Source organism: Rhipicephalus sanguineus, unplaced genomic scaffold (genome assembly GCF_013339695.2).
Source record: "Rhipicephalus sanguineus isolate Rsan-2018 unplaced genomic scaffold, BIME_Rsan_1.4 Seq874, whole genome shotgun sequence".
Lineage (NCBI taxonomy): Eukaryota > Metazoa > Arthropoda > Arachnida > Ixodida > Ixodidae > Rhipicephalus > Rhipicephalus sanguineus.
The window spans coordinates 8,212-33,887 of NW_023616186.1; the positions used below are offsets into that span (position 1 = coordinate 8,212).

Sequence of the window (25,676 nt, forward strand, 5' to 3'; positions counted from 1 at the left end):
CTTGGGCAGAGCACTGCCTACCCGTGTTTGCTCTCTAATCAATGCCTTTGCTTCATGTCACGTCTCTAGCTTCTTCTTCGATCAGTCGCTGCAAAGCCCTTGGCATCTTATCAAGCCCCAAAGTTTTTGTCAGTACTACTGGTAGGATACAACGATTGTTAGCCATCACTAAAATGTGGTATCCATTGTACAATCACATTGCTATGCAAGTCATAATGATCAGGTTATACAGTACAAGGCAAACTGCATAAACTTGACAAAACAGACGACCACGTTGTGTGTAAGGCAAAGTCAGTGACAAAGTGTAGCCATTGTACTCACGGCACGGCTGAGCTGATTGTTGATCATCAGTAGGATGAACGAGTCTGCACAGGTTGGGGACGTGACCACCTAGACAAGAGAAAGGAATCAATTGGTTCATTCATTCAGAGGGTTTAAAACATGCAAGAGCAATGCTGCGATTATAGGAGGCCACATGGCACAGGGCTTCCAATGAATTTTGACTGCCTGGAGCTCTTCTTTACGAACATAAATACATACAAATAGGAAGTACAAGAGCATTTCTTCAGCACTTAACAAAATACGGCCACCATGTCGGAAATCGAACCCACAACCTCATGCTCAGGAGCCAAATTACTATGGCCCTCACCCCCTCCAGATTCCAATCAGACCTGTCAGTGAAATTTGATTGCACAATATTTATTGCATTGTTAGAATTGTGAAAAGTGTAACAATGCAGAAGCGCGAGAAATTTTCAACCCTTCGGTGAGTTTTGTCAACCTTGCAGAATATGAAACACTGATTATATCGTGTCTAGCATGCTCAGAAAGTGCCCATCCAGAGTCACGAAAAAATGTGCCCGATGCAGCGCACAGCGAGAAACGAGGAAGGCAGAGCTGTTATACGTCAGCACACTAGCACTGAGAGCAAGCGCTGAGCCGTCCACTTTCCAACTCACTTTACAAAGTTCGTGTGGGCGCCGCGTTGACTCCTGACATCCGGGCTGCATGGACATCCGGTGCACAGCCTCCCCCAACGACATGCCCCTTCTGCGTTGCTCCAGCGACAGAGGCAACGATCGATCACCTACTTGGGACCTGTCCGGGTCTTCACAAGGCTCGCACCCGCCACCTACGAGGCCTTGACTACCGCCCCGGTCGACCACCCGACTTAACGCGCTGGACGCACGGGCCGTTGCATCGACCGCTCCTGGCCTTTATCAGCGAATCTGAACTCTTTCCTTTTATTTAACTTATGCCGTAGGGCATACTGGCGCCAATAAAAAAAAAAAAAAAAGTGCAGATACATTGTTCACAAGCTCGTAACAAAAATCCAATCCGAAGTGTTCCAACATACAGCTAAATCCTCCAGCAACAAAAGTGACGAGGAATACAGGAAAATCCCTTTTTTGAGTGAAATGAGATTAACAGACAGTAAATGTGCTGAAAAATGAAAGTTTACTGTGAAAATTCTAGCCCACTTTGGTGAGCTTTGCTTTATGCTATCCAGACTTGCATTGCTGACAGCACTAAGTTTGCCCCATGCATCAGTCAGTGATCGAGTCACTGACATGGAACTGTATTATTAGATAACTTTTTGGAATACGGCCACATCTGCGGTATGTCGAGGGACTTCACACTATGCGCTTCGGCGTAAACGTCATCATTATGCACTGGTTTTAAACGTACCAACAGTTAAAATGTAGTTGCGATGCATTCACGACTCAATCTCCATTGAGCCTAATGTATCGCTTGCCACATCATATGCCTACCGGGTGGTGCACACCACAATTGCATTTCATCACGCAAAGGCGAACTGTTCCTCTCAACTCAAAGTGTGGCTGATGCCACAACTTGACGCAAGAGATCTTCCACCTTCATGGTAAGGGCAGAGACCATGCTACTAAAGATTCCCATTTCTGCACAAGCACGGGGACGCCTGATAAGTATTGGAGCTGAACGAATGCACCGGTACAGCTTATCACTGACAACCCGATCAGACAAACATCTTCAACTATCTCCGTGGCAGCGCGTGTTTTGTATGCTGTTGTAAGGGCATACTGCACACTCTTAAAGGGACACTAAAGAGCAAAACGATTTTTCTCGCATTAGTAAAGCAGTCTTCCACGATACCAAAAACACCACGCTTGCTGTCAGAAGACGCTTAATAAGCGAGAAAACGCGCAAAAAGAAAATACAGGTGGCGACGCCACCTTGGAATTCCCGCACCATTTGCGGTGACGTCACATATTTTTGACGGCGCCTGCTTAGGCCTACGTAGTTCCTAAATGGTTAAATCGAAGTACATTGTCCTCTGAGGGGGCCAGAGACCTGACATAACGAGTTTGTGGAAATTTCGTCGAGCCAGTGGCGCCAAAATACGTTAAATGCTCTTTGAAATGTTTTACGTCACGAATTACAAAGTTCGGCGCGAAATTTAAAAATGAAACTTTGAACTTGGTTTTCTCCTCTAATAATAAACCTATGGTGGTGAAATAAACTACACAAGAGTTCTCCGAGCACACTTTATCAATCTAAGCCAATTCATTGTTTCTCTTTAGTGTCCCTTTATTAGGCATCAACCCAGACACACTACACAGCCGTGTGCTACCACTGTACAGGATCGCTAGAAGAATGCATCACTTATGAAAGCAAGACACCGCACCCTAGCGCGATCGGGAGAAGCTCGAGCATGAGGAATCCTGCACACAAATTGGATCATACGATCATCACCACGTTGCAGTCCTGCATTTGAATAAAACGGGGCTGCCAGTGAATCCAGTGAAGTGGCACTCTTCGTTTGTTTTTCTTTTTTTTACTTAAATTTGCCTGTACTTTATTCATTACTATTATTTTTTAACATATGTGCACACCAGTATTCAGACCACAGTGTTGTTCCTGAGCACTTTAAATAAATTATCGATTGATTGACTAATTATGATTACTGAATCACTTCATACACAAAGAAAAAGGCAGGAAGGGTAAGATGAAGGCTTGCGATGAGAAATTCGTAAACAGGGGGTGTGTGCTGGCACCGACGTTTCGACAAGTGGATTTGTCTTTTTCAAGGCTGCAACTCATTTCGTAACTGATTTTATAACTGCAACTAATTTCGACTGCAAATGATCTTGAAATCAGTTGCAGCCTTGAAAAAAGACAAGTCCACTTGTCGAAACATCGGCTCCGGCACACAACTCCTGTTTACGAATTTCTACACGAAATACACGAAGATGCACACTCACCAGGTAGTGCACGTTGTTGTCAGGGCTGACAAAGAGGCAGTGGCAGTCACTGTAGCGTTGCATGAGCACACGTAGCAGGCCCCGGTACCAGCCAAAGTGAGAGGACAGCAGAGGCCCCAGTTGCGGGTCTACCTGGTCCAGCGGCACGGTCTTCACGTAGCCCAGCAGTTCAGTGAGCTCGGCAAAGGTGACTGAGGGGCGTGCCTGTTGGCGAGACACGACACTACGTGCTCAGCGAAGGCATCGGTGAAATGAATTTCATTTACGGTGGCAAATTTTAAAATTTATCACACCACACACACACACCTGTCTGAAACGGCTGCATTTTCCTCCCTATGGCACATGTGCTGTAGTTCTAATTGACCACCACTTATCTACCAATTCGACGCATAGTGTGACCTCCTGAACATATTTTTTTATATCTCAGTTATAACATCACCTACCTCACTCTTGAGTCTACACCATTTTCTTTCCAACCTTTCAACATTACACTTACATTTTTGTTGCTTTATCACCGGCTGGTCCCTTCTTATTCTTAACCATATTTGGTAGCATTCAAGTTTTCATATCACATGTTAGTACTCATATTTAGAAACACCGAAAGGAATGGCAAGCCGTCGATTAGCGTTCATTTTTAACACCACACAGTGATCTAGTGCACTGGCATGACTTATTGCATGGCAATAAGGAAATTAAATTACTTTAGGATTTTGTAGCCCGTCGATTTCTCAACAGCAAGTGCCACCCACAAGTCATATTCTTGGTAATGCCCTTTTCTTTTTTAATGGATGAAACATTGAGGAGGGGACAGGAACGGAATCACAAAAATTCTCCCAATTAAAATGCTTAGGGCGTGCAAGACGAAAAATTCATAATAATTTCTGGGGTTTTGCATGCCAAAACCATGATATGATTCAAGTACAGCAGCTATTGTCACAAACTCAGGGGTGAGACAGCTGAAACTGAATTGGGAGCAGTTTTTGGAGCAGCAAAATTTCGATTTTGGAGCAGAAGAACCTTGATTTGGAGCAGTTAGCGGCATTTAATATGTTGTCCTAGGAGCTTGAAAAAACAAATTTGTAGCAACTTGGAGGGACAAGCACATATTTTAATTGGCTTAGAATACACATAACACTGAAACAGCCTTTGCAGGAAGTTTTTTAAGCGGATTATTGCCACGTACGGACTACACTACCTTTTTACATACCCCGCAACCTATCTAGCCCGTGTAACAAACATGAAATAATTGAAAAAAGGTTCTGGAAACTACGTTCACCTCAAACATTTGAAACAAAAAAAAAAGCACCATGCTTATCAAAAATTTTAAAAATATTGTGATTGCACAAGAATTGTAGTTACATAGCAGTAGGCCTTTGCTTAAGATCAGTGACATGATTTAGCAGATTACTGCTTTGGCTTTTCGCACGTCTGCTTATTTAACTTTTCAAGCTTCCCAAGAGCTTCCTGTAGGTCAGTGTTACTCTTCGTCAAGAGAACATCACAATAAGCGCCTTCAGCTATCTGCTCGGCCGCGCTGTTGGCATAACGTCAAGCGTACTGCACACTTTTAACAGATGACAACAAAAGCGCGCTGCACCACCTTTCACTGACACAACTTGCGGGACCATCTTCAAGAGTGCGGTGCGGGTGCCAAGAAACCTCGCCACGCTGCTATCTCGTCAAACACGTGCGTATCGTACTGCAAGAGTAGCGCCACTGTAAGCATACTGTACGCTTTTATTGGGAGATGACACAAACGCGCTTCGCATTAGTCTTCTGTCACCTTCTCGTGCAAAACCGCTAGAGCAGGGGTTCTCAAACGTTCTGGCCTTCGGGAACCCAGGGATGCAATAGCCAAAATAGGATTTGGAGCAATTTTTGGAGCAGCAAAATGTTGCTTTTGGAGCACAAAAATCCAAATTTGGAGCAGGTTACGAAAAAAAACCTGAATTTTTTGCTCGAAATCCCAAATTTAGAGCAGTATAACAAAGAAGGCTTATTTTTAGAAAAGAAAACAAAAATATGTAAAAACCATTCAATCAACATCAGCTAATTCGTGCACAGTGCACGTGAACACTGCTATTTCAATATAAGCAGTGTTTTGAGCCGCCCCACAGTGTGAACAATGACTAAGTCCACATTAAAGGGCCCGTAAACAGGCTGCGACTTTTTTTTTACACCCGCCAAACAAGCTCGCTAATCCGTACAGTACACCGCGGCGATCACGTTTTCCGAATATTACAGCGCTGCGCGCCGCGCAGACCCTTCATTTCGAAAAACAATTCCTGCGCTTCTTTCCTACGCCTGACCAATCCTCCTCGTACGCGCAGTGACGTCAACTCGGCGATCGCCGAGTTGACGTAGCACTGAGCTCGTCGATTGGTCTAAACCAGGTCTCAACAAACAATTGTCAAGTAAACGTCAGTTCCTGTTCCCACCCACCGCTACGAAACTGCGCCTTGTTTTTTGGCCCTGCGGTGATGCGGTTTCGGCCACGCAGTTGTCGCGCGTATATTCCTCGCACTGCATAGCACCTGCACGCGCAATCGAGCGGGGAGAGGGGAATCTCCGGTAGCTCGGACGGGTCGCGCTTGCTCGCGCGGCAAGCGGGGTTCTCCAGGCTTTTCTCTCGCGCCCCTTCGACGTCTGGGAAAGCAAGCACGCATTCCTGCTGCATTGTGAACTGTGCACAAAGGTTTAAAATAGTGAAGAGCCGAAAACTGCCCGTCAAGTTACGGAGCACGTGCGACAATATAAACAATAAACAACCAGGAGCCGCAGCAAGCGGAAGGGCATTGCGACTGATCGAGCTCACCCATGACGTCAATTGTTGACGTCGTGTCACGTTGCCGAAGTGGGCGGAGTCACGACGACGGGCTGCGCCTTTCCCTTCATGTGGCGGAGAAGGGTGGTGAGGCCGCGCGGAAATTTGAAACCAGCTGAAACGGATGTTCTAACCCCTGTAACTTCCTTATTATAGCACGTACTCGCAAAATTCTTGCGGCAGCATGTTCACATAGCAAAAGTGCGCATATTTCTTTTCATTACAATTTTTGGACATCGGGGTTGTTTACTGGCCCTTTAACATTTGCAGGACCCGTCGAATAATTCGACAGGCACTGGAAATGCTAATGTGGACCTGCGAACCTGGCAACATGGAAATTTGGGAGATTCGTAAAGCAGGAGCAAGTGAGGGTAGCGAAAAAAGAAAACTGGCATACGCTTTTGTCTACTGTTTTTCAACTGAGGCCGCAGAAACGCCATACACAACAGCTCCAAATGATTGCCAATAATTTTGTAGACGTCAGCGATCATACTAGTACTCGTAATTACACGGCGCGTGCATGAATGAGTAATTAAGGAACAAAATGTGCTGTGTCCCTGACAGCTAGTTCTAACAGCCCCTTCTAAATCTAAGTATGCTTTTCCGCAGGACAACAGTGTACTGCGGCAAAAGTGGCTTAAAAAGCGTTCTGCACGCAATAATACAAGCGTCACGAAATTTGAGAAGTACTGTCCTTTTCTATTGCGATAACTATATGGATACTCTCGACGAGTTTTTCCCGTCATCTCCCGTATAAAGTCCAAATTGACAACATATCCCTGTGCATGGTATGTTCTACTGCGGGTAAAAGCGCGCGAATGCGATGCGGGTGACGAACGCGGCTGAAGCAGATATCAAACGAGCCAGCCCATCTCCGTCACCCGCAGGGCGTATGCGATAACACCACTCCGCTCAGGAAGCCTGCCACCAAAGCATAGAGGAAACGCCCCGTCTTGAACAAGCATGAAAAGACGCGAGAAGGGGGTGGGGGGTGCTGTTGTTTGTGTAGCAACTTTGATTTTAAGGCCGCGGTCGTGATCGCTGGCACACACGCTATCTCGGCAGCCATCAGCGGGTGGCTCGTATATCCTGCTACGTGCTGTGCTCTCAATGCGAAGACACTGTGCAGAAAGAGCATCTTTCCCTGGAGCGGCTGTATTCTCTTACACCAACGTTTTGTAGAGTTACGCGAGATCGGATACAAAAGAGTTTGCTGCCAGCCTCACTTCGTATAACATTACAATTTGTTGCTATCGCATTCACTGCTTCGTCCTTGCAGTGAAACTGAGTTTTTTTTTTTCTTTCGCGAGGGGTTAGGGTTAGGGTCTGCGCGTCTGTATTGGATGACGATGCCCACACTGCAAATGACCAACGTGGCCTCCATTTCTTGCTCAAATTTGCGCAACTGAGAAAATTTTAAGCTGGTCGGGCATGTTGGCACAGCGTGGCACAATTTTAACCAATTTCACGGTTTTGACTCAGCTTGGCGCAAAAATAAGGAATTGTATCAAATAGTGAAATTGACGCAGCTGTTGCATCCCTGGGAACCCCAAAGGCTTTTCCAGAGTGAAGCGTAACCCCTAACTTTTTCTTGAGCATGAAGACAATCGAAAAAACAAGGGGGGGGGGGGTGACAACGCCTTTCGACGCATGCAACCACAGCATTAATACTACCCGCGTTGGCCTGTTCTCTTTTGTTTAATATCGAACGCCATCGCCGTTGACGTAGGACTCCCGATAATACATAGAATTGCGATTCCCCCCTGTGCCGCTCCGCAAGTCGTGTAAAACACCCACCAACCATACACTAAATGCTTCAGGTGCTGCGAAGTGCAAGCAATGTGTTCACACAAACGAAACACTCTCGACCGATACACTGGTCGTAAAGCTAAGCCTAAATGCTCGTGTAGCCCACAGCCGACATGAAGTGATGCCTCTTAGGCATATCAAAGCGCTCGTTGCACATTTTGATTACAAAACCGACCTAGAGCAGTGGCAAATCACCGTGTATGAAAACTGTGCCACATGATAGCCAATGCGCCACGAGCCACGAATAAAGCGCCGAAATGCCCGTTAACCCTTTGCGGTCCGTTGTCGGGCAGCGCCCGACAACGCAACACGGCCGTAGCGGTCCGCTGTCGGGCCCCGCCCGACAAGGGTGTTCGTGGTTTAAATTTTGCTGTTTTCTCACCGCGAGTCGCGCGCATTTTTTGTATACATGAAGGGCCATCTCTTGAGGAATAAGTGAGCTTTGTTTGTTGAGGTTTTACTTTTTTGACACTAGGGTGCAGCACTATGATCAGCACGGGGCCTAGAGCGTACCCACTCGCGCGCGCGGTTCGCTGAGAAGCATGGCCACGTTTTCACCGCGTGCGTTTTACGGCGGTGCTTTTAGCGAAAGCGAGGATGACTTTAGTGAGGAAGAGAATTACGTGCCTCCACCAGACAGTGATGACAGTGATTCGACAGAAGTGAGTGACGAAGACGACGACGGCGGCGGTGGAAACCTGCAGTAATAACCCTGGCCTGCACACAGGGGAATGCTTTGAGCGGTATCATACGTTGCCCAAATATCACTAAAAGAGTTGCCTGCAGAATGCAGGAGCAAAAATAAATATCCTGTGCGTTTCTCTTCCACAGCTTGTGTTTTTATTCGCGGCGCCAGAAACTGGCGAAATAGTTTCGGACCGCTAGAGCCGGAAAGTGGGTAAAGGTTTTGGACCGCAAAGGGTTAATATCGTTTGAACTGGTTTGAACGCTCACAAGCAAGAATTGATTACCAGCGCTCTGCGCGTTGCCACCACGGGTTCGCAAATTGTGCAAGTTTCATGGTGCGCACTAGACGACGAGTCTTTAATGCTGCTACCACGCGGGTGTCTCACTGCCTCCATACACTCGATGTGCAGATGCGGCGTGCGATGGCTTCGTTAAATGCAAAATGCAATGCAAATTTCCTTGTCGAAATAAATAAATTAGTTGCTAATGGGTGTAAAACGGGAGCTGGTTGCATTCGTTCTGGCCGCTTGTGGATCCCTAAGATGTCCTTCATGGAACACTGAGAACACATGCGCTACAGCATCGTGGAAACGAGTCGCATGCAGGAAGCTAGTTGACACAGTGCTGGCGCAACAAGGTACTCGCCCACGGCAACCGCACGCGTAGGTGACCACACGCAGCAGCGTCAACATGAAAACCGCAACGACCGGAGGAACACGCTAAGCACAACAAACAATGTGAGAGTCAACCCCGCTACGCATGCCACTCGATAAGTTCTTGCTAAACAACAGCAGCGCCAGAGCACACAGCCTAGAGAGTAGAAGCAGCACGCTCAGGGCATGGGAGCACGTTCTTATGGGGTCACACATACTTACAACAGTCCAGAGGAGATTATGGCAGCACCCTGGGAGCCTTCATTAGAAAGGTGCATAGAAGAAACACGTTTGGGCGTGTCTGTGTGGTCGGCGGACGTCTTATTTTCATGGTATTCCTGGCACTGCTTGGAAAATCATGTCAACTCGGCCTTTTTTCCCCACTGAAGCTGACGCGGGCATAAAAATCCTTGCTTTTGAGGCTGTTTTGGAGTAGTGTGGCGCAATTTTTGCGATTTTTATGCTTTTGGTGCAGCTTGGCACAGCTGTCTCACCCCTGTAAACCAGAAGTGCACGAAGTGTTTGGGCTCATTAAAATGCATTCATACTAGTGCAACTTTTGTTGCTTTGAAGAACAACCGCATGGTTCTAGCTCCACTACTACTTTGAAGCATACGCTGCCTCTGGCAACTTTGCAGCAGTGCATAATTGCAAGCACAAACTACTTACTTTCCACTTTCCATAACATCTGTCCACAACATTATGCGTAACCCACCATACAATTCATTACACGCAATATCCAAAGCCCGCACATTTCCCGACAGAAAAACCACTCTGAACGGCCTGGAAATGACTGGGTAAAAAGTCCCGCAAGCATCACACTTTTCTCGTTCCTGCATTTTCTTTCCCAATCAATAAGTTACGAACTCACTATTATTCCATACTTCATACGGTTCTGCACTGATTAGCGCACTTACAGTGTTCTCTCGGACTGTGGTGCTGGCGTCGTCGGAGTTCTTGTGACGCCACAGCAGGCACTTCCAGAGGTAGTCGCGTCGGCAGTGGAGCGAAGCCTGCGCCACCACTTCGCGCAGATGGTCAGTGACAGCCGTCGCCTGCTCAGACATTACCTGCAAGCCAACGAAATTATATTTGTAGTTACCACAGTCTCACCAAACATGGCAGTACACTATCAGGTAACCCAGATTTCCCAATTCTTGGATTAAAGGTATCAATCCTAGCTGAACTCCTAAGCTTTTCAAATCAAATTAAATCAAAATTTGTTTTATTCAGACGAAGTTAGTGAGAATGCGTACAAAATACTTGGACCAATAGCCTACGTGGCTACAGCTGGTCCAACATAAAAAGTACATAAAGGTTAGCAACGCACATGATAGGTCATGAAATGGTCGGCTTTATACATATGCAAATTTTAATGAGATACACTCGTACCTCGATATAGTGAATACGGATATAACGGATTATCGGTTATAAAAATGTAAATGAATATAAAAAATGAGAAATGAAAAAGTAAATTTTTCATTTACTTCATTATAACCGATAATTCGTTATATCTGTGTCCATTATGTCGAGGTTTCAGTGAACAATGACACCTGTGTGTGCCCAAAAACAGCAGCACCAGCAAAGTTTGTTGACCACTCACAGCCATGGCCCCATGAATGTGAAGCATCTTTTTAACCACGGGTATCAACCAGTTTGCACAATACGTCAATTTAGGAGCAGGCAATTAGTGAAAGCAAAATCGTCGCCAAATTCCGTAGGTATACAACTGAGCTGAAGCACAAGAATGAGCAAAAGCAAGTGTAAAAAGTAGAGCTGTGCGAATAGCAAAATTTCGGGTGCGAAGCAAATTCAAACACTGAAGTGTGAGTGCGAATCGAATCAAATATTTTTCTAATATTTCTCGAATATTTTTTTAATACTTCAAAGCAAAATTGCAGAAAAAAAAAGTTGGAGAAGATTCCTAAGCATATTCTTATGAGATAGCAACATGAAAGTGTTCCTTTTCGTTAGGTTGATGAAGCGCTGGCGGGGTGGTGTTTCATAGTTGTCTGATCAAGAATGAGGCAATATAGAGGCGGTATTGTATTTATGTACACGATTTGGTGCAACCAAAGTGTTGCCGACAACACTTTACACGTGATAGGCAAAGATGCCATTTCCTCAGCCTCTCCTCCTCTTTCAACTTCTGTGGAATCCCAACTGATGTGACGGACAAAGGTGTGCTCCCTTCAAGTCCGGAGTTCCAAGGTTGCCTCGTAGATGTCGATATACAAGAACATCTGAAATTTTGGATGCTAAAAAGCTTCGGCGTCCTATTTTTCAGACTTCCTGCCCAAATTTTAGGTCCAAAACCGCAATAATTGAGCCCCCACCTCTGCCACATTTTTCATCTCCATGTTGGAACCAGCATTTTCTTGAGTTAATACATTTGCGACGGTAGCGGAGCTTGAAAGGCAGTTTTGCCACAATACGAGAGTGTAATGAGGTGAAGCATATCTGAAGGGGTCCCTTTCAATCGGACGTTGACCGTATTTGTTGTCGGGAAGTTCGAATTGTTCGAATAGTAAAATTCCAGTGCGAATTGAATCGAATAACAAACACAATTAAAAAAATATTCGAAATTTCGAATATTTGCACACCCCTAGTAAATAGTTTGAAGCTGCTAGTAAGATTTCGGACCCACATAATGTTTTTTTCCAGACATTGTGTCTTAGCGTCCTAGTAACTGAAAAAGAGGTCAAAGATTGCTTTTCACATCATCTCTCTGTGATTGCCGAATGAAGTAAATCAAGCGCTTGCACAACAGTTTACAAAGTTTGTGTAAGGCAGCTAAAACTACGTCGTCACCTTTTGCATGAGTGTTTCGTGGGAGCTGTAATAGCCAAGGTAGGCCACTTCCTCCTCACAGATTCCTCGGAAGGATGTCTTTCGTGACCTGAAGATAAAGACAGTTTAAGAAAATAGCAGCTGTAATTAACTTTTTTTCGATATTTCGCATCAAATGTACTACAAAAGGGCAGGTGATTTCGTAGATCCTAAGTCACGCTGTGTATATCTGTAGCAGCTTTAATAAAGAAACAAGCATGAGGATATTGTGACAACTACACAGTAACTTGGCTCGGAATACGCATAAGCCTCGAGACACTACCTTCACAATGGCAAGGATGTTTCGATACAGTTACCATATTTTCTTGCATATTTCTTTCATCGCCCGTATAAACTTGAGATAAAACGTATAAAAATAAAAACTTGTTAATTGTGCTTTTGTCCAGTCAACTTGTGTACCCGTCCTGTTTCTTTCGTTTATGACATTAAGGGGGGAGGTGGGGATCGAAGCTGAAATTCTTTATTTTTTGTAGTAGAACAATGAAATTTGGCATGCTTAATGGGAAGTGCATTGAATGATTACTTACAAAGTTTCATTAAGATATCTCCAGAAGTTCTGACATTATAAATTTTTACTTGCATCATTGTTGTACCAAACTTGCAGAAAGCCTGGCGTGACAACAAAGCATGGTAAAAGCCCAAAGTTTCCCTTATATTTTAGCCATAGGAATGGTTCATGCTATGACATTCTCCAAATATTTTTATTACCCCGATTTTTTTTTTACATGGAACATTACATCCATGTTTGCCTAATGCATTCGTTATTGTCATGTCAAATTAGCTGAAGAGTAAAAAAACAAGAGAGTAATTCAAAAATATAGGAATGTCATAGCATAGAGAATTGACTCGGGAATAGAATGCAACAGACCTCATGAAAATCCATCAAGCCATAGTCGTGCTACGCTTTCTGCAAGCGGGACAGTCTGGTCAAAACACACTTCTGAGAAAATGGGCCCTAAAGTTGCACAGCCACTACATGTAAATCAAAATGCCCTGGGGCTGTAATATTTAGTGTCTTTGCTTGCAGAGGTTTTCTTATGCATTTTTCTGCACTACGTGCTTTCCTTTTTCTTTATTGGTTATTTTTGTCAGCTCTTTGAAGGGTGAGCCTATCAGGTTTAATGCCCAGACTTGCACGTTACAAGTCTGTGGCATGCAAATTTAGGTGTGCTGTGGCACTTATGGCCAAGACATTGGTGGTACAGGAATTTCTGAGTAGTACTTAATGAAGCGAGTTTGGCAGATAAAAATTCGTCCACTCCTTTACACAAGATCATTTGTCACCCCCGCCTTGATACGCTTCATCATTCACCCGGTCGTGGTAATGGTAGTCGGCGAGGCTTTCATTATTTCAGTACATTTACAAAAGCTTGCTGCGATACCATGCACGGCTTGAAGCGCGCCTAAATTACATCACCACTGAGTGCTTATTTCCCCGCGAAGTGCTCGGCCGCGGGGTTCGGGAAGTGTGTGCCCGATATGCTGGGTGGCGGCATTTGCTGGCGATGCGCAATATGCCAAGCCGCAGCGACCAAACATCGGCGTGCAATATGCTTGGCCTCGCATTGTGGGGTGCCGACACGTGAAATTGTCGTGGTGCTTCGAGCGATCGCTGTGTGACGAACTTGGAGAGATCGAGCGGCCGTGGCCGTGGAATCCGCGGCGCTGCTGATGCGTCAAATGCCGATCAGCGATTCCGAGCTGCCAGCGGGCAATATCATTAGTTGCTTGCAACAAAGCGCATTGCGGATTGTTCGCTTTCGCATGTCTGCTAGCACAATGTTCTTCCCCGCAAAGTTCAAATTCGTTGGCGCTGTGAACGTAGTTAGGCCTAGCCACGACTCCGAGCAGTAAGCACGGTCGCGGTGTACGCTGCCGCGGTGCCCGATGTTTCAAAGTTAGTCATATTCAATCACGAGCACAAAAAGTCGTCCCGCGGTGGTCTTCGTCACGAGGTCCGAGATGCCGACAGGCAGAACTCCTAACCGTGGGTCCCACGAGTGAACGCAATACAGGTCCGAGACGTACTTCTGCGATGTTCGCGAAGAGCGCATCGGGCTATCGCGGTCTGATGAATGAGGTGCAGCTGCTAACGCGTAGTTATCGTCGACCAGCAAACACAAAACGAGTGCGAACGCTTCAGTAATTAGCGTGATTTTCGACAGCCGTGACCCCGCAACGCGGAAGCAGCAGACGACGCACACCAGGAGCGACCATCGGACCAATGGCGAGGCGCGCTGGAGCATCATGGCAGCTGCAGCCAATCGGGGGCCTCAAAACGACCTTTAAACGTTTGCTTTTTGTGCGCTTGTTTTTAAATGGAGGAGCCAGCTGAGGCGGGGAATTTGAAGACGGAGAAATGCTCTTTCAGACGAGCCCTAGATGGTGGTGCTCGGTCGTGCCGTTACGGAGCTATAAATTTTTTAAAAACGCTTTCCTTTTTGCGATTTCCGCGATAATTTTCGCCACCTCAGCGGGCGCAACAATTTTTAATAGCTCTTCTACATGGTTTTCAGCGAAGATATTTTGGAATTAGATAGAAAAAGGGCTACAGAAACTGAAAATGTGATTTTCAGAAAATAGATTTTTTTGCCATTTTTCGCGATTTGATCCTCGCATCCCCCCTTAAAGGGACACTAAAGGCAAATATTAAGTCGACGTTGATTGTTGAAATAGCGGTCCAGAAACCTCGTAGCGCTGCTTTTGTGCCAAGGAAGTGCTTATTTCGAAATAAAATCACGTTTTTAGTGGTCCGCATTGCGTTAGCGCGCTTCAAATCTCCCGCCTGAAAATACGACTCTCCTACGTCACTGCTGCCGTGCCCAACGTTGCCCGCTTTTACTGCGCGGCCGCCGACACTAGTGGCAGCCGAGCGGAAGTAGCGGGACCCACAATAGCAACAACGGCGCTGCGGCAAAGACTTGCTCGGATGGGCACATTCAAAGCCGTCACCAAGTTGCGGTTGGTCTCGTAATCCTCAGTACGAAAGTGCAGCGAGCACACACGCAGAGGTTTTGACTGTTTAGCACACTGGCGAAACGGCATCACACTAAGCCACTTCGAGCGTAAGGGTTCATTCCGCGGCACCCAGTGAAAAGACACACCGGTTTCTTTGCTGCAGCACTGGCGTTGTGCACCATTCGGGCATCCGGCAATATCACACGCATGCGGCATTTTGTCGAACTTTCTGTCAGAGCGACTTTCACGAGCGCGCAAAACACGCACGGCAGTACGCGATCCCGAAACTACCACTGAGACGGGCGAGGCACAGTTCGGCGAAAACGGAACCTTTGAACCACGCGCGCCGTTCCCCATGGCAACGCCACGGAGGTTTTGTTTTCTATGAATCAAGCGGAAACGAACAAACAGCATTTTATTACGTCTTTTGATGCTCGGAATGTTCTTTTTTTACTGCTGCTAGTTTGATTACTAGTGATTTATTGTAGGCCGACTTCCCTACGTCATCGGGATCACTTCGAAAATGTCCCACTCGTGGCGCTCATCATGTGATACATTTAGCTTAATTTCTCGGTAAGTAGGGCACTGCTGTTGATAATATTGCCATTTTAGAAGTTGTCATACATTGGTCTTTCACTCTGACATAAATTGTTATTTGCCTTTAGTGTCCCTTTAAGCCCATGCGTTCTTGAAGACATCAAAGTGTGTCTACACTTCTGGAATCTATTACATGCATTGTTGCACGAGCGCATTTGTTGCTTTTTTTCTGCCCTTCGGTCTACGTCGCTGTTTTGGGTTGTTTGTCCAGGATGAAATTGTACAGAATTGCCTAAATTCCTACTTTACAGTTACTCACCTTGTGCCGCCTGCGTTGCTGCTTCCCAGCGAACTTGACGACGCCACGGAAGGAATGCCGACGGGTGCCATCGCCCCGGTACCGCCACTGCTCGTCAAGTCTTCCGGCGAAAGAACCAGCTGCTGAGGCAGAGTCGTCAGCGTTCGCACGCGCTCCACCGGCACGGTAGGAGGCACCACGCACGAGCTCCGCCTCGATGGTACCGCGCTGGTGGGCTGCGATGTGCCGGGCGTGCCTCCCAGTGCGCGGACGGGCCTGAAGCAGCCCTCAGTACCGTCACCGGTGCCGTCGGCATTTCCGGAGGTGCTGCTGCCGGGGGGTCCAGTGGTCGACGAAAACTTGGGAAAGAGCTCGCGCTGGCTAGTCAGAAGGATGTAGAAGCCGAGGGCAAGTAGGTTGTGTTCGACGAATGCCGGCGCCGTGTCGTGGATGGTGAGGATGCCAACGAAGAAGCTGTCAGTCTGCTGCACATCGTTGGCATCGCGATAGCTCACCTTCCGGTTGGAGATCTCGACCAGGGCGTACTCTGTGTCCTGCGAGCAGCAGTTACGTACAATTTTCATGGTACATAAGAAAATGTGCTAGGTGCTGTGCTGTTAGTGAAGTCATCGGAGCTGTTGCTTGCTCAAACAAAGGGATAATGCAGTTACCAGGCAGCAACCATGCGGGAGAACGAAGCAGGCACGGGGGGTCCGAGGCTCAGAACTCTTTCTTATTGTTGGCTGACATGGTTTTATCCAACGACCCCCGTGACAATTACAACACACAACCAATTACAATAACGCCCCTTGTGTGCATGATGTGCAGTATCAAAACTGAAACCATAACTCCACACTTTGCTTGTGGAACTTGGCCCCAAATGGACAAATGAAGAGACAGAACAACAGAAACTAAGTGATGTCTTTTTGCGGTTATTACTTTTATTCCAGAGGGGCTGATGTTTAGGCTAGTTGCTACATCATTTAAAATGGCTAAAGTGCTGCAAAACACACGAGACGAAAAGAAAGACATGGACGGCATACTTCCTGCAGGACTAAACCTGAATAACTAAACTGTCCAAAAGCAAATGATGTAAAACACAGTAATCAAACGTGCCTGTTGGGAACAGCTTCCCATCAAACACAAGCATGTCCTTATTCAACTGGCAACACTGCCTGAGACAATGAGATAGGTTTCCTGGTAATGATACACTCTGGCAGGTGTAATGATTGTGGACCAGCTAAAATAGTACTAAAGGAATACGCCTACACCATTATCCGTTTACAACTGAATTCGCTGGCAAAATCTAACAAAGCAATATAATAACTACACTTTCAATGTATGCACCACATGAAACTTAAGCTTCAATGACAGAAAAAATAATAAAGGAGAAAAAAAACAGAGAATGTGGGGTGGATCTACTGTCAGAGATAATGACAACACTCTACAACTTCTATTGTAGCAGTGCATGCCCATGCCTCTAAACAGCAGGTACTACAAGCTAAAAAGAAAAGATAAGTGTACATCAGAAGCAATGTGTGCAGAAGAAATCAGAAGAAAACCATCAAGCTGCTCACCAAGTCGCTGCTGCTGTCACAAACCACAGGAACCATGCGTATGACCTTCATGCCGTACAGCTTGTTATGGCCAATGATGTAGTTGTACAGTTGGCTGGGTGCCACGTTCACACTCGGGATCACCACAGAGCCTGTACAAAAGAGAGCAGAGCTGTAGGCACCTGAATATTTTAAATGACAGAAAGCTGAATTACAGTTGAAACTTGATTTAATGGAGTGACAGCCACGCTCGAATTACAGTAATACCTTGTTAACCCGAACTCGCATATCTCGAAAAATCGGCTAAGTCGAAGTTTTCTGCGGTGCCGAACGATTTCCCATAGGTGCAATGTATTTATTGCTCTTTATCTCAAAGTATTTCCGTGCCCACTTTCGGTTATCTTGAAATCTTGACTGAAAGTAGAACAAAAACTTCGCTGCCGAACCGTTTCACAATATACTAGAGGCAAAATGTCATGCGTTTCACAAGGTTCGCGCGAGGCTGCCACGCTTACGACGAAGTGGACACTGTTCCCGAAAGTAAAGTCGGAACCTAGCGGCATAACAACTTGGTCAAGCAACCCTGTGTCACGTCACATGACGCTATAGACGTGCACAGAGGCAGGCCTTGCAAAATAGCTCGGGTCGTACATGTCCTTTTGTTTACCATCAGAGATGCGATTTCAGCATTTTATTTACGTAAGGTACGTCACGCAGATTTTTTTGCTGGCCATACAATGTGGTGAAGATAACGCCGCCAAAGCAAAGCAAGTCACTGATGCTGCAAAGAAAGGTAGCTCTAATCAGAGAAGCGAATTCAAGGCTCGAAGTTTCCGGACGTCAAAACGGCGCTGATTGTGTGGTGGCATCGTGCGAGTGGAGCCCCTTCCAGTCACAACATTGACAGAGAAGGCCAATTCTCTGGTCTTAGTGGTGGGCTACACTGATCTCGCCTGCAACATCAGCTGGTTTGACCATTTTCTTAGGCCAAACAATGTGGCGTCAGGCATGGTGATTGCGACAGTGTCGATGCAGCTACTCAAGGAGTGATGACATCAGCCGAAACAAAAACATGCTTCGCTTGATGCGAAATAAAGTTGAGCGCAGTGGCACGCATGATCGCCACATGCGATGTGTTAAGCAACTCGAGACAGCTTTGCTAGATGCAAGTGTTACTGAGAGGCAGACCAGCCTTAGTCGGTCTTTCTGCACTAAATAAAAAGGCAGTGCCGAAAAACACAGCTGGTTGATAGCTCTGGTATGTCATTATTTTTCTTTAAAACCTTTACAAAGAGCCAGTTAGGCGCTCCTGTTAAGAAACTGGTCAGTAGTGCTAACATTTTTAGATAGAACTGGACTTCTCAATGGAATTTGTGCAACTTTGCTTATCTCAAAAGTCTGCTTATCTCAAAATTTTTTCTGGTTTTTACTACTTCGAGTTAACGAGGTATTACTGTACTTCGCTAAATCGGGAAGGTGGTAAAATTAGGAAAGAGATTTTTCGGTCCACAGAAATCCGTAATTGTAACATATACTATAGTGGCACCCAAAAACTACCACGGCATTGTAATTGCTTCGTTGTCGTGAAGCCCCCCAAAGTTCGGGTGACGCAGACCAGGTAGACAGTCGAGTGAAGCTATGAAAGGCTGCACACATACAAAGACAAGGATAATGATTGCCATCATTGTGCGAGCAGGCTGACAAGCAATATAGTGTTGAGGAGACGATCAGTGTGGTCTTTCGCATAAACCATGAAATAACGATAGCAACATAATGTACCTGTGGGAGCGTTTACAGGGACAATAAAGCACTGCCACCCCAAGCGCATTGCCACCTGGTACGTAAGAGCGCTACTGACTGTTGAATCTATTGTTTCGTGCATGGGCGCAGCATGAGTTTTGGGAGCAGCAAAATTTCAATTTAGGAGCAAGAGAACCTTGTTTGTGACCAGTTAGCGGCATTTATTTTGTCATTTTTGAAGCTTGAAAAACAAATCTGTACCAACTTGGAGGAACAAGCACATATTTTAATCGGCTTAGAATACACATAACATTCAAACAGACTTTGGAGAAAGCTTTTTTTAACACATTATTGCCAGGTATGAACTACACTACCTTTTTACAAACCACGCAATTTATATAACCCGTGTAACAACATATGAAATAGATAAAAAAAAGGTTTTCCAATTAGGTTCACTTTACATTTGAAAATAAGAAAAGAAAAAAAACATCACACTTCTCAAATGATAAAGATGTGATACTAAATGTGACACAGGAATTGTAGTCACATAGCAGTAGGTCTTTGCTTTAGATAAGCAATACCATTTAGCAGATTACTGCTTTCCCTTTTTGTTGGTCTGCTTATTTAGCTTTTCAAGCTTCCCCAGAGCTTCCTGTAGGTCAGTGATCCTCTTCATGGAAGGGGGGAGGGGGGGGGGAGCGCAAAGTCTTCCGCATACTGCCCATACTTTGACTTAATCGAGATTGCGGGCGCTGCAATGAACTATCGCCCTCCCTGAAGGGGAACAAACTCTGCGTACGCCTATAAGCACCCCATCACAATAAAGCGCCTTCAGCTATCTGCTCGGCCGCGTGGGTGGCGCAGCGTCAAGTGTACCGCACGCTTTTAATAGGTGATAACAAAAGCGCGCTGCACCACCTTTCACTGCCACCTCGTGCGGGACCACCTTCAAGAATGCGTCGCGAGTGCCGAGAAACCTTACCGCTCGGACACTAAGTCGTCCGAGCGTAGCAAGCATAGTACCGTTGTAAGCTTTTGGGGGGGTCACACACAACATTTACAACCGCTCAGAGGCGATTATCACAGCACTATGGAAGCCTCCATTACAAAGGCGCATAGAAGGACACGCTTGGGCGCGTTATTGTGTTCTGCGAATGTATCCCTGGCGCTGCTTCTAAAGTTACGTTTTCTCACGCTGAAACTGAAGTGGGCTTGAAAATTCTTGCTTGTGAGGCTGTTTCAGTGCAGTTCAGCGCAAATTTTGCAATTTTTATGGTTTTGGAGCAGCTTGGCGCAGGAAAACGGAATCATATCAAAAATGCGTAATATACGCAGGGATTTATCGTTGAAAAAGGTGGGCACACACAGATACGGACGCCAAAGAAGGAAGACAAACAGAAACGCAGTCACCCACGAATGGCAGCACCATGTACAGCGGTGGGCCAGTATGAAGTGCTGCCATACGCCCATATGGTATATGAAGGGTAACTGCTTAACAATGACATTACACATTTACTTAAGGTAACTGAACACCATGTTATGCACGTACTACCGCCAATGTCAATGTGCCACACCTCAAAAATGAGACACATTTCCTCATTCAAGAGTCTCACATATAAAACTGCGCAGTCATCAAACTCTGTTGTGCATTTACAATCGCGATGCTCAGTGAATCTCAGCTTTATACAATGACCTGTCTGCCCACATAGAAATGACCGCAAGATACAATGAACTTTATACCCTAAGACCGTATGGCATTCTGTTAGCTTGTTAAATGTGTGTGTGTGTTTCAGAAACACACGTCACTCCATCTTTTGTCACTCACCGGCTGTTTCATCACTGATTCAATACATTCGCATCTTAGCAGACGGTTATTTAAGATTAGAACATTGTGTAGAGTTATCAAATTTGAGTAAGATGACAGCAATTAGCAGGTGGTACAGTGAACTCCCATTAAGACGAACTCGGTTAAGACGAATTCTCGCTTATGCCGAACAACAGAGAACCGTTAGTTTGCTTTCCCATAGACTCAGTGCGAAAAAAATTCGCTTAAGACGAACCGCCCAACTGTACTCTTCTGTTAAGACGAACTTTCGCGGTGATCGACAATGCTGGCGATTCTGCGAAACGAACACTGCAGTCTTGGTGTGGAATTCAGGCGACCGAGAAAAAGCAAGAAAAGAAAAAAAAGCACTTACCGGTCGCGACGCAGAGGGCGCCAGATAAACGAAAAAGAACGTTCAGCGGATAAAGCCGGTATCCCCCTCACCCCCAGCCTGTGGGTGGGCGAGGTGCGGGCTTTATCAGCAAAGAAAGCAACAAAAAGAGTAGGGGGATTTACAACTGGGACCCATTGCATCCTTTAGTATTCCCCCTCCTGTCTTCGGTTTCCCAGCTGGAGTACAAAGGGGAACAGAAGAACACAAGAGCTTGGGGCCGCTCCGCCGTGGTCGGAGGGGCAAACGCAAGGGGAGTGAAGGAAAAAAAATAAAGAAAAAGCGACAACGGGAACAAAAATTGTCTATGCATTACAATAGAGTACGAAACCGAAACCATGTTTGCGGCGAACTCCGTCAGAGGGGTCAGGTGCATTGTCATCACCACCACACAATGGAGCCCCAGCACATTTTGTGGACAGTTCGCGTTGGTTCGCGTAGGACCTGTGCACATTGTATCTGTTCCCAGTGAAGTGCAAATGGTGATGAGCCATTTTGATTATAGAAGTGCACAACAAGGGAAGGCTATTTTGTATACTGAATATAGCTACGTCGTGTCTTTTTCGTGTGTGCGAGGCTTGTGACCGTAAGTAGCGCAATGGGATATCTTCAGCTGCACGTCAACCAGGAAAAGGTTACTGCGGGCCGAAAACGAGAAAATATCCGGACCTCGAAGAAAGCCTTGCAGACTTTCTTAAGCAACTCAGCGTATCACGACTTCGTCGAGGCAACAGCACGCGACCGAGGCGTATCCAGAAGTGATCTTAGAGCCAGCAAACAGGCTCACAGAAGAAAAGGAACTGCCAGGACAATAAATTTACATTATTGAAGGAAAATTGTGCTTCTCTCCCTCTCTCTCTCTCTTTATTTTGTAATCGTCAACATAGGAGCGTGCTACAGTTTATTATTAAATGTGGTAGCAGTATCTTCATGAATTTTTTATTTTTGAACCCGCGAAATCAGGTGCTCATATGATTCGTTTAATACTCTGCTTGAAAGCATTGTTTTTATCTAGATGAGGCAAATAAATGCTTTTTGTTGTCTTTTTGCCCCCATTGTAAGTCTACTCCAGTCAGTGTTTTCAAGTAACATATTTGGATGCACTTGGCATGTTAGCATCTCTCTTTTTGAGGGCACTTCTGATAAGCCGAACTCCTGATAAGACGAACAGATGACCGCGGTCCCTTCGAGTTCGTCTTAACGGGAGTCTACTGTATTCTTACATTAGGCACACATGCAAAATACACTAGACGTAGGCGCAACCACAAGGACGCGGTAAAACAGATGGCACAATATCGGGCAATGGAAACGTGGAAGGTGATGCGATATTCAGGGCCACCACACTCGCGTTGCATGACTCTCAGAGCCTTCTGCTTTACACTGTGCATGAAACGTCATTCTAAAATAACATCCAAGTTCTGCACAGTAGCTGGGGAGATTTCCCGCATCTAAGCTCATGCACTTCCGTGCACTTATGTATTATGCAAGCTTCTACGAGTTAGAGATTTCCAGTGGTGGAGGCAGTGGCATAACTTGCGAAAAACCCGGCTCCGGCGAGTGTACACAAAAATGAGGGTGTACACAAATGAGGCCTTTGAAGGTGCGCCACTCACATGCGTATTTGTATGCTCCGTTTCCCAATAATTGGTGCTCTCTCGATCATGGGCTTGACGGCGATCAGCGTTTCTCATATGGCAATCCGATCTTTTATTAAGGTCACCTGTCATCTCACGTTGCGCACATTTCATTGTTGCCTTTCATTTCTGCATTTCACTCTCTCGCGCATGATCGTCACTACTGCCTGTAGCAACAGAAGCGTTGCGCTGCTAAGCACGTGGGTGAGGGTTGAATTCCTGGCATGGAAGAAGGAGGAAGTTAGGGATGAGCACTGCACAATGCGATAGAAAGAGAGAAAAGTAGTAGGTCAGGCAAGCACACGCCAAGCTTCGCTTGCCCTCATTTTCTCGATAGGGCAAGCAAATTTTTTCTAACGTGTGGGGTTGCACACGCAACCCACTGTCTTCAACGCGGCGGCACCTCGGCTTCGCGCTACGTTTGTACGCGCAGTGGCGAGAGGGGTTGCGTGGGAGAGGGCATTGTGCCGCTCCCGCAGCCTTCGCGCCCTGTTCCCTGGCCGCAGTCGAGATGCCCGTTTCCCTCCTTGCCCTTTTCTGGAGAGACTCCTCTCCAGACCCCGGAACGTGCGCGCGTCGCTTTCTTGGGGGCCTCGGTGTCTTCGGTCTTGGGAGATGTGACTGACCACATCGGACCCAAGCCGTGAGCACCACCGCCGCCATCAACCCCTGCAGTGCTCCGGCCATGGAGTGCGAAACTACCGCCCCGGACCGGAGTGCAAAAGCAGCCACGCGAGGTGAGATGAGCCTTTATCATTCCCTCGACGTGCGCTTGCTATTTTGTTGTTGTTTCCCCCAGTAGTGCGGAACACTCCGCCTCTGAGGTGTTAACTTGATGTGATTGCTATCTATTGTTGCAATTGGCATCTGAGGTGAATAAACACCTGCAGTTGAAAGACTTGTCTCTGTCCCACTGGTCTGAAAACCCGCCGCGGTCGCAACTCACGCGAACCGCGGGATAGCTAGGGGGGTCACAGCTCTGACTGTTAGGGCTGCTGCGTAGCACCTAGTAGCGAGTAACTACACTCCTCTAGTGCGCGGTGTGATCCAAAAGACGGGACAGGTTCGCACGCGCGGCTTGTTGTGTTCATGTCTTGTGGCACAAAGCACAAAAGTAAACCCCTATAAACGGTACCATAAAAATGGCCCTTAGTGGGTACTACTGTAATTAAATGCCGTACCCTCAAATTGAAATTGAGCGATGGATCGATGGTTTTGAGCGGAAGGACCTTACCTGCATAAATGAGGTTGCGGGCGTAGTTGGGAGACTTCTGGTAGTAATTGCCAAAGTCGTCACAGAAGCTGGTCAGGTGATAGCCGTGCTTGAAGAGCAGCTGCTGGCCCGAACTGTACGAGTGGATCGTGCGCAGGTGGTAGTCGTAGGTGAACAGAGTGCATGTGCATGTTTACTCGGATCTTGTCCATGTCCTCGATGAACTCAGATGTCACCTGGGCCAACATGCATAAAGCTGGTTAAAGGGCAGCCTCACCGGCTTTGCAGAATGCAAACATATGTGAATGGTGCACATACATCACGTGTTCATAGGAGTGCATAGGGTTCAACATTGGGGGGGGGGGAGCAAAGTTTCATCGCAGTGCCCCCCTCCCCCTTTTTTTCGAGTCCAAGAGACAACATGCTCCACAGGGAATGAAAAAAATGTGCATCTTACAAGAGCCTGCTTTGGTCCCTGGCTTTCCGGGAGTAAAGATATGAAGTAACATTTCTTGGAATGCAACCTCAAGGGCCTTAGGCCGCCATTATTGTCAAAACCTGGCCATGACCCTACGCTTGAAACATTGGTGGGAGAGGTCCAGCTGAGTAAAAGTATGGAGCAGACTTTGCACCATTCATGGGTGATTGGGCGGGGAGGGGTGACCCCGCCCTCCCCATACACATGCATATGCATACGTTGACGATCCTGCGCACACAGTATCAAACAACGTTTATAGAACCAGGTCAGCTGCAAAACTGAGCAATGTTGCGCGGCGCCACCTCCATCAGCGGACAGATGTGGCGCTGCTATCGCAACAGGATTCACTCACACCACTTCAGCCGACGTTGCAGCGCGTCGCGTCAGTATCCGTGGAGGCTCGTTCTGTGTGAACAGTTTTGCACTTTCTATTGTGCTTCGAATGTGCTGCATGTCTTCACCATGCCGACATGTCTTCCGGCTGTACTAGTGGTTACAGGAATCCGAGACACCATGACATTCTTTGTGCCTAGGGTTACCAACTCTTCAATGAAGGGAGTCGGGACAGGACGGGACGGGGGGATTGTTTCTTTATTGTTTCGGCCTCTTCAGCTGGCTACGTGCTGCTCGCAACACTTCCTCTTGCTGGAGAATGCACCCGTAAAAGCTTGTCGTGCTTCGCGCAGAAGTTCATCAAAGCAACTAAAGCCCTTCGCAGCCACCGCTAGCCACAGCACAATGCTTCGTGCGTGCTATTCGTGTTTGGAGAGCAACGCGCATTGTCGGGCCGTGCGTTGGATCACGTGAAAATTATAACGGAGGTCCGAATAAATCCGGAACACTAGCTGTCCGACAGGGACAGCTCAGGACACTGTATGAAAAGTCGGGACAGTCCCGCGAAATCCGAAGAGGTGGTAACCTATTTGTACCCCGCGTGACTCTGACCAGCGAGCGGCGTGGCATCGCGCCATTCCTCGTGAGG

General features: G+C 46.6%; 1 protein-coding gene across 1 annotated transcript in view; it reads right to left on the bottom strand.

Annotated features, from left to right (window-relative positions):
• Positions 1 to 226: 226 nt before the first annotated feature.
• Positions 227 to 25,676, bottom strand: part of LOC119378564 (KICSTOR complex protein SZT2) — a 28,393-nt gene continuing 2,943 nt past the window's right edge. The window contains exons 2-8 of the mRNA XM_037647651.2: positions 24,238 to 24,452; positions 17,435 to 17,565; positions 15,879 to 16,411; positions 12,026 to 12,113; positions 10,132 to 10,284; positions 3,242 to 3,445; positions 227 to 390 (exon numbers count right to left, since the gene is read on the bottom strand). Of these exons, the coding sequence (XP_037503579.1) occupies positions 292 to 390; positions 3,242 to 3,445; positions 10,132 to 10,284; positions 12,026 to 12,113; positions 15,879 to 16,411; positions 17,435 to 17,485 (1,128 nt within the window). The 5' untranslated portion in view covers positions 17,486 to 17,565; positions 24,238 to 24,452 and the 3' untranslated portion in view covers positions 227 to 291. The remainder of the gene's footprint in view (positions 391 to 3,241; positions 3,446 to 10,131; positions 10,285 to 12,025; positions 12,114 to 15,878; positions 16,412 to 17,434; positions 17,566 to 24,237; positions 24,453 to 25,676) is intronic.